A 15,216-nucleotide genomic window follows, 5' to 3' on the forward strand; every position below is an offset into this window, starting at 1 on the left:
TTGACAAGTATGAACATTACCCACTATACAGGCGGACGCATTATGTTCCATAAAGACAGACGCCCACCCAGTATGCAAAGTAAACCATGACTATCTTCACATTGAGATAATGGCAGTTGAGTGTTACATTAGTAGCAAGTAACATTATAATGGTAGTAATTAGCACAAAGGGAGGCGACAAAATGATGTCATGATTGTAGAACAGCGTCTTCATTTTATTACAAGGGTAACAATCAAAGTCAATTCCAAGATGGCTCCACTTATTCCTTGTAGAATGCAGTACATTAAGCTCCCTCATCCTCCAGCAACATTCCAAAATGAAGTGCTATAGTACAACATTTCCTCCTTCGTTTCCATTGCCAGGATTGGAGAAGCAGGGATTCAAACAGCTGGGGGGGGGGGGGGAAGAAAAAAAAAAGTGTCTCAGGTGATTTTAAAGACATGCACACAAACATTTTAACAAAATACTGAGTTTTGGGTCATTCAAAGATGCACGAGGCAGAACTATAGCTACAGTCACAAGTTGCTCCCTTGGACATGTACAGGTCCTTGTGCAACTTAACAATCCAGTCCATCTATAGCGCAATTAGGCTTCCAACATCCATTTCTAAAACTTAGTGTATTACCATTTAACAATCAAACACGTCAGCCGAACTACAATGGTGACTTAGCAGTACATTAACAATCATTTTGCCTGTAGAAAACTTGACTGCGTGAACTAAAGCAGCATTCAATGCAGTGGCGTCATTGTTTTGATACTTTTAACATTATCTAGTCAAAGCTAGAAAAATTCAAACAGCAAGCCTACTGGCCAATATAGCGTCACATAATACAACCGCCATCGTTTTCCGACGACCCTGAGAACATCATGCAGTCACAGTCAGAGAAGAGAAGTCAGTCTACAGAGAAGGGACAAATCTAGACAGGAAAAAGGAAAGGGCAAAGGAGTCTCCTTTGCCCTTTCCTATAGCCTAGTCATATTGTGGAATATACGTCACATCAAAAGGAACAAAGTGTTATTGGTTAACGGGAACTAAATGTACATTGTACAGGTACTTTGACTATGCTCTAGAAAAGTAGCATCCTTTCACTAACCAAAGCACACAAGCTGTCAAAGTATTAGTCAATAGATTCATAATGAATTCCTGAGTAGACTTCTGACATTGCACAACATTAGCTATCCCTGCCATCTATCCTGGACTCATTACATTCAGGTGAAATGTAAGTCATTCTTAATCACATCCCTATTCCCTACTGCTTCCTTAATTTAATCCAAGTACAGGGACCATCAATGAAGCTACATTATATAGACGTGTTATATAGCAAAGTTATCGTTAGTAATTGTGCATTTATTCCTTGTGTTACTATTTCTCTTTTCCCTCTGCATTATTGGGAAGGGCCCGTAAGTAAGCATTTCACTGTTAGTCTACACTGGTTTACAAAGAACGTGACAAAGGAACATGCATTTGGATTACCACTGATATGTATACCTGGCCCAAGGGGAAATTACACTCATCTTGTACACTCCATTATAACCAGCTAGTCCAGTCTCTGTAGTTTCCAGGAGAAGTCTATTCAAGTCCCAGTAGTGGAGCGTGTTCAAGTACAGGGGAGACACCCCACCACAGAATGAAGAAAGTGGAGAGCAGAGAGACGAAGGGGAGGAGAACGGAGCACAGACTAGTCCAGAGTGTGAAAGAAAGACTAAAAAAGGAAAGTTGGAAAGCTAGATGATAGGAGCGTGAAGGAGAGACCGAAAAGGTAGTGGGAGCTTAGATGAAGAGCACCAGGTCTTTACAGGTGGCGGCTGTGGCCGAGGAGAAGGCGGCGAGGATGGAGGAGAAGACTACGTCGGGGGACTGGCCAGCGTCGACTGCCTTGTGCAGGCCGCGGGCACTGTAGTATTTGACCAGGGGCACAGTCTGCCCGTGGTAGGACTCCAGCCGTGAGCGCAGCGTGGGTGCATTGTCGTCGCTGCGGCGCATCAGCGGCTCCCCTGTCACCTGACGGGGGACAGAGAGAAAAAACATTTAATGGGTGAAAAGGGCAATTTTGGTCAGGTCTTTTTCCCCACCCCTTTGAGTTCAGATCTGAAAGACTTGGCTCGATGTCAGAAATATGGTGATGGCGCCCCCTAGACCTCATGTTGGGAAAATGCATCTGCCATATTAAATTCTCTCCTATCCAGTCTCGTCACAGAGCTATGAACACAGAAGGGCTTGTGAAGGTTTGGAGCTGTGTCAAATAGTTTTCCCAGCCAGTAGCACTGAGCTACATCTCTGGGTACACCACACACATTACAACCCCTCGTGTATGTTGAAAGCCATCTGTGCTGAGCATCTGAAACGGTCCGATGTGTCTCAGTTGGTAGAGCATTGCAACGATAGGGTTGTGGGTTCAATTCCCACGTGGGACCAGTACAGAGGGGGGGGGGGGTATGAGATGTAGGCACTGGATAAACATCTCTAAATGACTCAAATGAAACAAGAGCTCAGAGCCATTAGCACAGAAGCTCCTAGCTAAGGGGTTTCACAACACTTGTGAAAGACTGCGTGCAAATGAGCCACTGCTTTCCTCAGATTACAAACAGACACTTGTTAAGTGCATGTTTGACCAAACTTGAACACACGCTTTTGAAGTGCAAGTTGACCAAGAAATGCATTTGAACACCAGTTAGCAGATTGGGATCTACAATAGAAGTAGGATTTCCAGACTCCGGGAGGGGGACGTCAGTTGACAAGATACTTACGTCGTCCTTCATTGGCTCTTTGGGTGGGTTGAACTCCTCGTGGTAGGAGCGACCACTAGGCTGGTGAATTAGTCTGAGGGGGGAGAGGAGAAGGTTAGTCCTCCACTCACACTGCCCTTGGCCCACTTCAAAGACTTACACTATATCCCACCATGGCAAAACAAAGAACCCCTTTTTGACATGCTGATGTGACCATTTGAATGGACTACAGGTACATAATTTCCCCTCTAGGAAGCTGTGTCCTCAATACAGAGCATTGTTTGTCATGGATGAGGTGGTATTGCTCTGCAACATTGTTTGTCCAACAAATGGTCGATAATAACTAGCTCAGACCACAGGGCACCGCAGAATATTTGGTCCTACCTGCCACAGATCCTGCGCACCAGTAGGGAGTCGTTGACGGAGAACTCGATCACAGAGTCCAGCTTCTCTGTGCGCTTCTCCAGCAAGTCATCCAGCTAGAAGACAGAGGGAGTCATAAAACATAGGAGCAGGGAGGAAACATGTTCATATGCTCAATGGTATAGTGGAGGGTAAACGTAGTTCCCGCACCACATTCATTTTGCGTGATGTTTACCACTGCTTATGCTTGATTAACATCAACACAAACTTTTGCTCAGCAAAATGGAGTCAGGCACCAACCAATCCTCACCATCTCTGCTTGTTTCACTGTGCGGGGGAATCCATCCAATAGGAACCCCTTCTTACAGGGAGGAGTGTCCAGGTTCTTTTCTATGAGTTCTACCACCATCTCATCACTGACCTGAGTCATTTGACAGGAGTAAATTCACAGAGTGATGAGCAGTGAAAATAAATGCATAAGAGCACACAATTAGGACAGACGCCCAAGTCAACCGGTCTCTGATTACCACTAAGTTCCAGCACCAGTGACACAAAAGATTCATTCCTATAAAAAAAAATGTTTTTAAATGAACACAGAAACATGTTCAGAACTAACATGAAAACACACTACACATCTTACCAGTTTCCCGGCATCCATGGTCTCCTTGAGCCTCTTGCCGAGCACAGAGCCAGATGCCACCATGGCCCTCAGCATGTCCCCCGTGGCCAGATGACACACACAGTACTGCTCTGCCAACCGAGGAGCCTTGGAGGAGAGGGGGAGAGCGTGGGTATTGGCGTCAGGCCTCATGTTATAAGGGCAAAAGGTGTAGCATTTATGTAGTCACTTGCAAAATCTCAACTCTGAGGAGAAGAGTATGGCCAAACATAGGCGCTTCCCAACCTGGTAAAACTACTACAACAGGTGGGAGCCCGTCAAAGCATTAAAGTCGTGTTGAATCGTAAAATGGCTGGATGTTATATTTTGGGCACAGTCACAGTCCTTCAGCTACAGAAAATAACCTCCACACATGACATGAGACTAATGTCTGAATGTGTGTGGGGAAGGCATGGGACACTTTGGGAAAAGCAAAAACAAGTGTTGAATAACTAACTTCATAGCACATGCATAACTGTGGTTTTAAGGACATAATCATGTTGCCATTTTGTTTTTACATGTCAATGTGATTCAGGTTGTGCCACAGCAGGGAAAAAAAGACCAAAGCACCAGGAGACTGACTAAATAGTTGGGATCTTCAAAGCTACACCAAAAGTATGTCTGAAAGGCCCCTACAGTACTTGTACCAGCCTGTGCAAAAAAATATATATATGTATTCTAAATAACATTTATTCCGTACACACTGTAGTGTGTGTATATTTACAAGGCTATGCAGCCACTATAGCCATGAGACAGATATTGATACAGAACTTCAAGGAAATACAGAAGTCCTCAACTCTGGTCATGGGAACCTGCAGGGTGTACCAGATCAGCCTAAACACACCTGACATAATTACCTCTAACAAAACCCTGGACAAGCTGTTGCTCTCCTGTACCACATACCCCCAGAAATTAAAATAAGAACTACATTGAGCTTTTTGACAGGGAAGTCAAGCGGTAACACGTCTTCATTGAACCTGGTTAGATCAAGTGAAAGCAGTTGGCGCTGGCCAGCTGGAGAGTTATGATTAGCATACTGTCCCTAATGTGACGTTGAAAGGGCCCTCTTATCTTTAGGACTCTTCACACAAACGGTTGGCATGCGACTCCAGAGACGAGTACCACATTGTGAGCTTGAAACACCTTGACAAACAGTCAAATTTGCCAGCACCAGATAGTGGGAGCCAAGAGGGAATTAGTTTCATTCCAATGGACAGACGCTCATAACTGGTTAGCGAGCTAGCTACAACTTTTAGGATACTTCCTTATTCGTCTGATCTAGCTACCCAATTCATTACACGCGACTTAGTCAAGCTAGCAGAGATAGCCATCTATGCAAGCCAATTCAGAATGAACTTCAGGACAGGGTATATGAAGTTAGTTGGTTGGCAGTGTCGGCCAAGCGGTATCCCATTCCTACACTTCCTTAGCAAGTTAGCATAACTCACTCACCTGTGTTCCTTTCCCAGCACCAGGGGGTCCAAGCAGGATTGCCCGAATTCCCTTTTTTACGTCGGACACAGCTTCATTCCGTTGCGTGCTGGGGGCCATGTTCACTTCAGTCGTCCTTGTACCACTTTTTTTTTTTTTTATCTGCCAAGTCGCCCAAGAAAGGAAGTGTCCCCGCCCTCTTCCTGGATGACCCTCTCTTTATCAGAAAATACTTCCACCTCATTGGCCATTAGATGGCTCAGTCAAGCGTCCTACACACCGATTTGCTGAAATAGTACATTTCTTGATGTAACATCCGGGTTTTGCATATGCAATTATGAATCTTCTTTGGTCAGGGACCATCAAAATGAAAATGAACATTGTTATTAGTTACATAATCCTCTATCATTATTATTATTAGTATTTGTTAATTGTTATTATACTTGTAATTATGAATGAAAAATAATAATAATAATTATTATTTCATCTGTCGGGAAGTATTACAAGTACTGCATGATGTGTCCAGAGATGGCAGAAGAGGCTCAGAGACTGTTCTTAACCACTGCCAATATGTAGTTGCTTTTTGTGCGATTTTCAGCTGCAATGGTTTCACATAGGTGGGTGCTACATGTTCGGCAATGAAGGACTAGTACCCACTGTAATATTCATGTGTAAACATACTGAATTGTAATTGGATGCATTTAAATTAGTTGTTTGTTTTGCTTTTTATGTGCTTTGAGCTTATTTTCTGTAATGAAAAGCGCTATACAACTTAAATAAATTATTATTATTATTAACATTGTTATTTGTGTCTAAATATAGGCGTTTGCTCACTCTATAATGAAATGAATGGGTAGTCAAATGGTAGGAAACTATTAGCTGTGGAAATGATTCAATCGTGTTCAATGCCCATCTGGCTACTGCAGTTTAAAAGTCTAAACGGGATCATTGGGACATCCCAACTCTGATGTCACCCCATTAAAAATTCAATTTAAATTGTTATGTTAAGGCTTAGGGTTAAGTCGGGGTTATGGTTATGGTTAGGGTAGGGGTTAAGGTTAGAGTTTAGGGTAGGGATGTCCCAAGGATCCCTGATAGCACAAACACTGTTTATGCACACTATACTGGGAGATCAGTCATTACATTATCAAATTCATATCCAATTAAGACAGGGCTGATTAGATGGTAAAGATGGAATGACGGATTAGATGGAAAGACAGAGTTGTCATAATGTCCACACAGTGTCCACAGTGTATCTTCATCATGTCATCGAGGTACCAGTCCAGGACATTTGACTTGAGGAAATGTTCGCACCAAACTTGATATTCTTATTTTGTTTCTAATGAGCAAGCATTAATGTAGATACTTTTAACACTGTAATAAAATATAAATGGCACATCTGTCTTTGTAGGCAAACCCCTAATTAAAGGTTGTTCAAAAAATAATTTTCCAACTAACAAGAAAACCAACAGACTTCTAATAAAACCACAGTAGTTATCTAAACTAAGAGCTTTTAGAAGCAAACAAGAGAAACATACTATTAATCAAACTAATAGGATTCCAATGTCTCATGTAGTTCAGCTACATGTCAATGAGAGATTGAATGGTGTGAATGTAATGGATGACCAATGATAGGAGTAAGTACTACTATTTATGAATTAATAGTGATTGCTAACATATTAGTTTGTTGGTTGAGAATGAATGCCCGAAACAGAGAAAGAGAAGTGACATTGCGAAACTTTTTTGCTGCTGTTTTCAACATCTTCAATTTTAAAAATTCCCTCAGTTCCCATCAACACAGAAGAAATGTCTATTTTGGATTGATGTAAATACGTGCCTGGTAGCAGTGTTGAGGATCAGTAACCATCTCGACCCACTGAAAGACAGACAATTGCAATAGCTAATTATGTCTGAAGGAATAGTCTACGCTGATGTAAAGTTCAAAAAGCAACAAAGGACTGAAGGAGAACATTGTGGTATGTTCTAAACTAAAATCTGTCACCAAAAAATGTTTGTTTATAGACATGCTTGTATGCTCAGGATGTGAAGAATGTTCAACAAACAGCTTCTACCCTGCATAAATATCTATCTAATGTCAAAGAGGCAATCTGCGATTGGTAAATCCATTTTAAGACTTTTATGTTAATGATATATAGACATTTGTTCTTGAATCTTGATTACTTATAAATGCCTCATGAGCTTAGTTCAACTGTATTATCCCATCAGAACCCCAAATGTACGCTTGTTGTACTACATTGTTTGTACACAATGTAATTGTAAACAAACACTGTATATCTTCAAAACATGGTTAAAGCTATCATTTTTATCTCATGGTCATCCAGCCCCGCCTCTCAGAGACGAGTACCACATTCTCAATTTCCAGATTATTCTGGAATTATATTAATACCGTATTGACTTTATTTGACAACGCATATTGTTAACTTATTTCAAAACATGTTCGCTAAGACAAAAATGACTTCCCACTGGGCACTGATGACAGTTCAACGTTTAGTTTTGACTTACATTTGGTTTAGTTGTCAACTAACCGTGTCATTGGGTTTAGGTTCAAAGTTGGGTTAAAAAGAGACAAAATGCCCTCACATTGATGACTTTTTGCAAATTCAAACAGTTTTCCACGTTAATTTAATGTCATCACACTGACTTTTTTGGTTGAAATGACGTGGAAACAACGTTGATTCAACCCGTTTTTGCCCAGTGGGTTACATCACAAAGAGATATTAGTGATTTCAATTACTACTTTGTAGGTATATTAAAAGGGTTTTCAAGAAACCTATTTTTAGCCGGTTGGCATAAACATTTTTAAGCAGGCCTCATGCTTTATCGGTGATCTGTGCCAATTCTTTTACATTAACAAACTGAGTGTCAAAAATGCTTGTTCTTGAACAGCCAATGTGATGAGAGGAGTTTGTCTTATTCTCACACTTTCATGGTTACATTTCAGCAACAGCATCCACAGTGAATGATACCACACACTCTGAAATTTCCAGAACCAGACGCAACCAGCCATCTATCGACCCTAATGGTAAGTGTGTGTGGGTGTGTGCCTGCGTGTGTTATTACGTGTGTGTACGTGAGTGTGGTGAATGTGTGCATTGGTTGTGTGGGTCAGATGAAGTCCGTGCAAATTTCAAGCAAGGCAAAACAATGAGGACATTTTCTTTCAGGAAACCACATATAGGTGAGAAAAAGAGTTGACAGCATGCAGAACAGAATCTAATTTAGATGTTTCATCATACTTGTCTCCATAGCCTCAAAAACCATGTTCCTTGTACCACGAATCATACATTTTCTTCATGTTTTGATGATTTCATGTCTAACATACAATAAAACTAAGTAGAAAGTTGATGGGAGTCTGATTCATATTCTCTCTCTGTCCCCTCAGCTGGTGACCCTGATTCTCAGGAGGGGTCAAAGGTCAAACCAAGTGGATATGACCCTGTCAGAGTTGTTCTGGTGACTCTCTGTGTTCTTCTGATGGGTGCTGTCATTGGACTTGGGGTTCTCTGTAAGTACTATAGAGTAGACCCATAGTGGAGTCCAGAGTAGGAGCAGGAGTCCCCAAACTGGCTGTTCACATATGAGGCGGGATAGGATAGCTACAGGAAAGTTGGGTCAAACTCATTACTGTACATTTCAAATGTGTCTTTTTCACACTGATACAACTAGCCCACAAACCCAGTGCAGCGCTCTTCAAAATCTCAAACATTTGATTGAAAATAATCTTACAGCAGGTGAATTTTGGATCATATGACTCATGCTAAGATGAATACTAAACAGTACATTTCCATTGACATTTTCATCCCTATAAAAAGTGTATAGCGTATGGGCTTTACCCTTTCAGTTATGAGGAAATGATTGATGTCACGATGCAAAAATGTAACATCTGTTTTAACCAGAAGAGAGAAGGGGAAGTCTGAGTACAAAATGTGACTCGGTTTTTTCTTTTTTCTCAACAGTTTTGAAACATAATCAAGAATTGATTGTGCAGAGAACTTGCTGTAAGATCACAGGTACTATGCGAGAATGTCCAAATAAATAGTGGCACAAGATTCAGTCATTCCAAAAAGTGCTTTGTTACATAGGCCTATGTTTTATATCATAGAATGAACTCCATTAAGGAATTGGAATTACTATAAGAAATTCCATGGTAAAAAATAAAAGAAAATGGAAGTCACTTCAAACCTAATTTTATTGCCTCGGTTTCAGTCTATTTCTGCTTTTTTCTTATCCCACTTAGGCTGAGGCTAAGTGTATGCATAGTAAATCAATGTGTTTTCATGTCAGTATGGATCTTATACAATCAGTAAGATAAAAAAAATAAAAAATAATGATTCATATAGTATGTTACAAATACTTGATTTTGATAAGGGACTATTGACAAAGACGTATGTATCACCAGGTTATTTCTGTTCCCTCCCTCCACAGAGGATGAGCGTCCAATATGTGCTCAGGATTGGATGTGTCACAGGAAACACTGCTATTATTTTTCCAATGATAGTCTGACCTGGGTTGAGAGTCAGGATAAATGTGTCTCCATGGGAGGACAGCTGGTCATCATAGACAGCCTTTATGAGCAGGTAGTTATCATGACTATTGAATGGGAATTAAATTATACATTGCGTCTGTCCTTCCATATTATCTTTCATTCATTAAGGCTGTGGTCGGGCAATAGATTTTGTATCCACAAATTACAGATTGAGCCAATGGGTTTATAAGATTTGAAAGTGCTTTACATTTTATTATGAGATCTCAGTACCATGTCAGTCTAATGAAAAAAAAACATCTATAAAGCGCATGCAATTAAACATGCAATCTACAAAAATTAAAGTACACCATGTTTGACTGTATTTAAAAAGATAATTCAACCAATTACATAATTTTGTATTTTTTGCCTTATAAGGCTAAAACTGAAATTAGTCTATGGACAAGGAGAGACTGCAAAGCACGCTTTTGTTTTGTATACCTCGCTTTTAGTGGTTACAGCGTTGGGCCAGTAACCGAAAGGTTGCTGGATCGAATCCCTGAGCTGACAAGGTAAACATCTGTCATTCTGCCCCTGAGCAAGGCAGTTAACCCACTGTTAGCCGGGCGGCGACGACGTGGATGTCGATTATGGCAGCCAACCGCACCTCTCTGATTCAGAGGGGTTGGGTTAAACGCGGAAGACACATTTCAGTTGAATGCATTCAGTTGTACAACTGACTAGTTATCCCCCTTTCCCTGTTGTCACCAACCGCTAATTTTAGCTTTTCATAACCAAAACCAATAAAATTAAAACACTTTTTAGACATTGAGCTTTAGGTTCCACAAAAGCGTGGATTACTGTTCTTGGATGTACTCGACTAGTCCATAGACTGCTATCTATCAGTGTAAGGCAACATTTGGGTGAACTATCCATTTAACCCATTGTAGCACTCTATATAATTTGTCAATCACTGTTCCTGGTGAAGACAATCTTAGAAAAGAAAGTTGGTGCTATAATGAGTGTTGGTGAAGACAAGTTCTGGATCGGCCTGACAGACCAAAAAGAAGAGGGAAAGTGGTTATGGATGGACGACACACCTCTAGATTCAAATAACAGGTCAGAAGTTATTTTGAATAGTAATACATTTACAAAAGCATGATCATTCAGTATTGCTTCTACAGCATTAGAGTATTGTGATGTGTTCTCATAATTGACAAAACACAAAAATACAGGTGAAATGATGATTCCCAATCAATGCAGTTAATATGAGGACATGGATGGCTGAATTAATTATAATTTAATTCCTCTGTAGCTTCTGGTTTGCTTCCCAAAATGGCGAGAAAGAGCCTGACAACTGGCAAGGAGACGAGGAAAGAAAAAATCCAGACGGTGAAGACTGTGCTAGAATGGGAGAAAAAGGTGGTACTCATGATGGCAAGAGTTGGTTTGATGTCAACTGTGAATGCTCTCATAGAAGAATATGTGAGATAATGTTATTCTGAAATTTCATTTTTGTCCTCCCCAGTTTTATCATTGGAATGTGATACAAAACAGGCTTTAGGACCGTGGACGTGTCCGAGCAGTCGGGTAGTCTGTTTGAAGTGTTTATCCGACCGGATAAAATAAAATAAAAAAATACCTTATGTCCCTCCCACTTCTAAAACCAAAGTTGCGCCGCTGTGATACAGTATCTGTGTGAAACTAAAAAAAAAATATTGAATTTTGCTATGAACATAAAAGTATCTTTATGTTTCTTTTTGCTGACATTTATAATAAGAAGTGAGGATAAACTGTATTGGTAAATGTATTACAGTAGCTTACTGCTGATGTTTACAGACTGCTTGTTATCAACAATATGTTTATGCTTTATGCGTTTTGTGCTATATGTAAAACAAGCCAAATCTACAACTGAGCCTAACAAAAAACATGTCAGATATTTTCAGTTCAGCATTTTCTTTATTAAAGAACAACTCCACCCCAAAACAATCTTTTGGTATTTATTTCATTAGTCCATTGATGATAGTAGTTAGGTTTCCGTCCAATTGGTGACAGATGTTCATGCGAATATAAAAAAAATTGGCATAAAAATGGTATGCGCATTTTCCCACCAGAGATGTTTCCATCAAATTAACATGTTGAGGGTAAAACGCTGAGTGTGGGTGATAACCTAGTGAACATAAAATAACTGTTTTGGTTAAATTCCCATTCCCATCCCGTTCCGTAGTATTTTCACCTCTACTGATGGTTTTGTGAAGAAACTAAATGTGTTTTAGCGAATGTGCCCACTCTAGTATTGGCGTGTGCACTATATAGCCAATTATTATGGACAAAAGAGTGAGATATATTTTATTTGTCAAATGACAGCCAAGCATTGATCATCATTCCACCAAAATAAGACCCTCAATATTTTTTCTGTAGGAGCATCAAGCGTATCACCTTGAACTTTCCCCACCCTGTGAAGTTCATTATAATTTATATTGCTAAGACTTCATTTTAAGGGGTCCGTAATTACAGTATAATAAATGTGTAATTACACTAACAAATGTTGTAGTTCATTTGTAATAAATCACAGTTGCACTGTAGTAACAACATGTAATTGATGGTAATTGCAGTCTGTAATTACAGAGGATTTACAACAAATACTTGTTACCATGTTTGTTACTAAACTCACCAATTTAGTGTTTAGTTTCTTCTCAGCTACATCCAATTTAGTATAAACTGTCAAAAGGTTGTAGTCTCTTGGACAGATGAGCTGGGTGTCCGAGATTACTACGGTTGGAAGCTCAACAAGCTCTAATTACCTACCCGTGAATGGCACGCTTCAACATCTCCACTCAATGTTGTTGGTAGTGTTTGCTCCCCAAAAAGTGTAACGTCTTTATTTGTACTATTTTCGACATTCTACATTTCTGAAAAAGGTCGACCGAAGAGGATGGCTGACGTTTTACGGACTCCTAACCAACTGTGCTATTTTGATAGGTTTTTTTTGCGTCGTTTGTAACTTTAAAAAAAAACGTATTTTGTACATAATGTTGCTGCTACCGTCTCTTATGACCGAAAATAACTTCTTGACATCAGAACAGCGTTTACTCACCTTGAACTGGAAGAAGCTTTTTTCCTTTAACGAGTCCGACGAGAAGGATTCACTGCTTTCCCGGGAGCAGGACCATGCATCCGCAGAACAGAGAAGCTACGTCAGGTAAGACGAGAGGTGGGTGTGTGTGTCTATTTGTCAAGAACATCTGGTGCCCGATGTCTAATATTAAATAAGTCTTGAGGTATTGCTCGCCTGAGGCAGAGTACCTTATGATAAACTGTAGACAACACCATCTACCAAGAGAGTTCTCATCTAAACTCAGGGCCCTGTCTTTCAACGATAATTGGTAAAAATCGATCTTCATTGTAAAGGTTTTAAACACTGTTTCCCATGCGTGTTCAATGAACCATAAACAATTAATGAACATGCACCTGTGGAACGATAGTTAAGACACTAACAGCTTACAGACGGTAGGCAATTATGGTCACAGTTATGAAAAGTTAGGACACTAAAGAGGCCCTTCTACTGACTCTGAAAAACACCAAAAGAAAATTGCCCAGGGTCCCTGCTCATCTGCCTGAATGTGCCTTAGGCATGCTGCAAGGAGGCATGAGGACTGCAGATGTGGCCAGGGCAATAAATTGCAATGTCCATACTGTGAGACGCCTAAGACAGCACTACAGGGAGACAGGAAGGACAGCTGATTTTCCTCGCAGTGGCAGACCACGTGCAACAACACATGCACAGGTGCCCGAGTTACACCAGGAATGCACAATCCCTCCATCAGTGCTCAGACTGTCCGCAATAGGCTGAGAGAGGCTGGACTGTGGGCTTGTAGGCCTGTGGAAAGGCAGGTCCTCACCAGACATCACAGGCAACAACGTCGCCTATGGGCACAAATCCACCAACGCTGGACAAGACAGGACTGGCAAAAAGTGCTCTTCACTGATGAGTCGCGGTCTTGTCTCACCAGGGGTGATGGTCGGATTCGCGTTTATCGTCGAAGGAATGAGCGTTACACCGAGGCCTGTACTCTGGAGCGGGATCGATTTGGAAGTGGAGGGTCCGTCATGGTCTGGGGCGGTGTGTCACAGCATCATCGGACTGAGCTTGTGGTACCCTTCCTGCAGGCTCATCCTGACATGACCCTCCAGCATGACAATGCCACTAGCCATACTGCTCGGTCTGTGCGTGATTTCCTGCAAGACAGGAATGTCAGTGTTCTGCTATTGCCAGCGAAGAGCCCAGATCTCAATCCCATTGAGCACATCTGGGACCTGTTGGATCGGAGGATGAGGGTGAGCCATTCCCCCCAGAAATGTCCGGGAACTTGCGGGTGCCTTGGTGGAAGAGTGGGGTAACATCTCACAGCAAGAACTGGCAAATCTTGTGCAGTCCATGAGGAGGATATGCAGTGCAGTACTTAATGCAGCTGGTGGCCACACCAGACACTGACTGTTACTTTTAATTTTGACCCCCCCCCCCCCCCCCCCCCCCCCCCCCACCCCCCTTTGTTCAGGGACACATTGTTCCATTTCTGTTTGTCATATTTCTGTGGAACTTGTTCAGTTTATGTTTCAGTTGTTGAATCTTATTATTTTCATACAAATATTCACATGTTAAGTTTGCTGAAAATAAACGCAGTTGACAGTGAGAGGACGTTTATTTTTTTGCTGAGTTTATATTATTTGTAGCCGTCTATTTACCACCACAGACCGATGCTGGCACTAAGACCGCACTCAACCAACTCTATAAGGCCATAAGCAAACAGGAAAATGCTTATCCTGAAGCGGTGCTCCTAGTGGCCGGGGACTTTAATGCAGGCAAACATAAATCAGTTTTACCAAATTTTTACCAGCATGTCACATGTGCAACCAGAGGGGAAACAAACTCTAGACCACCTTTACTCCACACACAGATGCATACAAAGCTCTCGCCCGCTCTCCATTTGAAAAATCTGACCATAATTATATCCTCCTGATCCCTGCTTACAAGGAAAAACTAAAGCAGGAAGTACCAGTGACTCGCTCAATACAGAAGTGGTCAGATGACGTGGATGCTACGCTACAGGACTGTTTTGCTAGCACAGACTGGAATATGTTCTGGAATTCATCCAATGGCATTGAGGAGTATACCACCTCAGTCATCGGCTTCATCAATAAGTGCATCAACAACGTCGTCCCCACAGTGACCGTATGCACATATCCCATCCAGAAGCAATGGATTTCAGGCAACATCCGCATTGAGCTAAAGGCTACAGCTGCCGCTTTCAAGGAGCGGGACATTAATCTGTACGCTTAAAGAAATCCCGCTATGCCCTCAGACGAACCATCAAACAAGCAAAGCGTCAATACAGGATTAAGATTGAATCAGAGGAAAGCCCATAAAATTGTCAGAGACTCCAGTCACCCAAGTCATAGACTGTGTACTCTGTTACCGCACGTCTAGGACCTTAAGGCTCCTTAACAGCTTAGTTTATTTGGTAAATATTTTCTTAACTCTTCTTGAACTGT

At 41.3% G+C, this 15,216-nt stretch overlaps 2 protein-coding genes across 6 annotated transcripts in view; one reads left to right on the forward strand and one right to left on the reverse strand.

Annotated features, from left to right (window-relative positions):
* Nucleotides 1–186: 186 nt before the first annotated feature.
* Nucleotides 187–5,373, reverse strand: LOC109907576 (adenylate kinase 2, mitochondrial). 2 transcript variants are annotated; one of them, XR_004203602.1, is made up of 7 exons: nucleotides 5,202–5,369; nucleotides 3,732–3,857; nucleotides 3,402–3,512; nucleotides 3,113–3,207; nucleotides 2,750–2,822; nucleotides 1,491–2,003; nucleotides 187–389 (listed from the first exon to the last, which is right to left on the reverse strand). XR_004203602.1 is itself a non-coding variant. In XM_020505620.2 (7 exons), exons 1-7 carry the CDS (start codon nucleotides 5,298–5,300, stop codon nucleotides 382–384), a joined length of 717 nt encoding a protein of 238 aa, XP_020361209.1. In that variant the 5' UTR covers nucleotides 5,301–5,373; the 3' UTR covers nucleotides 187–381. The 2 variants fall into 2 exon arrangements, 1 of the variants encoding a protein (XP_020361209.1); XM_020505620.2 differs by having other exon boundaries at nucleotides 1,799–2,003; nucleotides 5,202–5,373.
* Nucleotides 5,374–6,950: 1,577 nt separating this feature from the next.
* The window catches only part of LOC109907577 (C-type lectin domain family 4 member A), a 30,908-nt gene continuing 22,642 nt past the window's right edge, over nucleotides 6,951–15,216 (forward strand). Inside the window, exons 1-7 of one of the 4 annotated variants that reach the window (XM_020505625.2) lie at nucleotides 6,955–7,156; nucleotides 8,149–8,223; nucleotides 8,584–8,706; nucleotides 9,158–9,211; nucleotides 9,627–9,778; nucleotides 10,652–10,782; nucleotides 10,979–11,649. In XM_020505625.2, the coding sequence (XP_020361214.1) occupies nucleotides 7,087–7,156; nucleotides 8,149–8,223; nucleotides 8,584–8,706; nucleotides 9,158–9,211; nucleotides 9,627–9,778; nucleotides 10,652–10,782; nucleotides 10,979–11,168 (795 nt within the window). In that variant the 5' untranslated portion in view covers nucleotides 6,955–7,086 and the 3' untranslated portion in view covers nucleotides 11,169–11,649. Of the gene's footprint in view, nucleotides 7,157–8,142; nucleotides 8,224–8,583; nucleotides 8,707–9,157; nucleotides 9,779–10,651; nucleotides 10,783–10,978; nucleotides 11,650–15,216 lie in introns of those variants that run through there. The other 3 variants (XM_020505624.2, XR_004203603.1, XM_031793734.1) reach the window with 3 other exon arrangements.

The sequence above is a fragment of the Oncorhynchus kisutch genome, linkage group LG17 (assembly GCF_002021735.2).
Source record: "Oncorhynchus kisutch isolate 150728-3 linkage group LG17, Okis_V2, whole genome shotgun sequence".
Classification (NCBI taxonomy): Eukaryota; Metazoa; Chordata; class Actinopteri; order Salmoniformes; family Salmonidae; genus Oncorhynchus; species Oncorhynchus kisutch.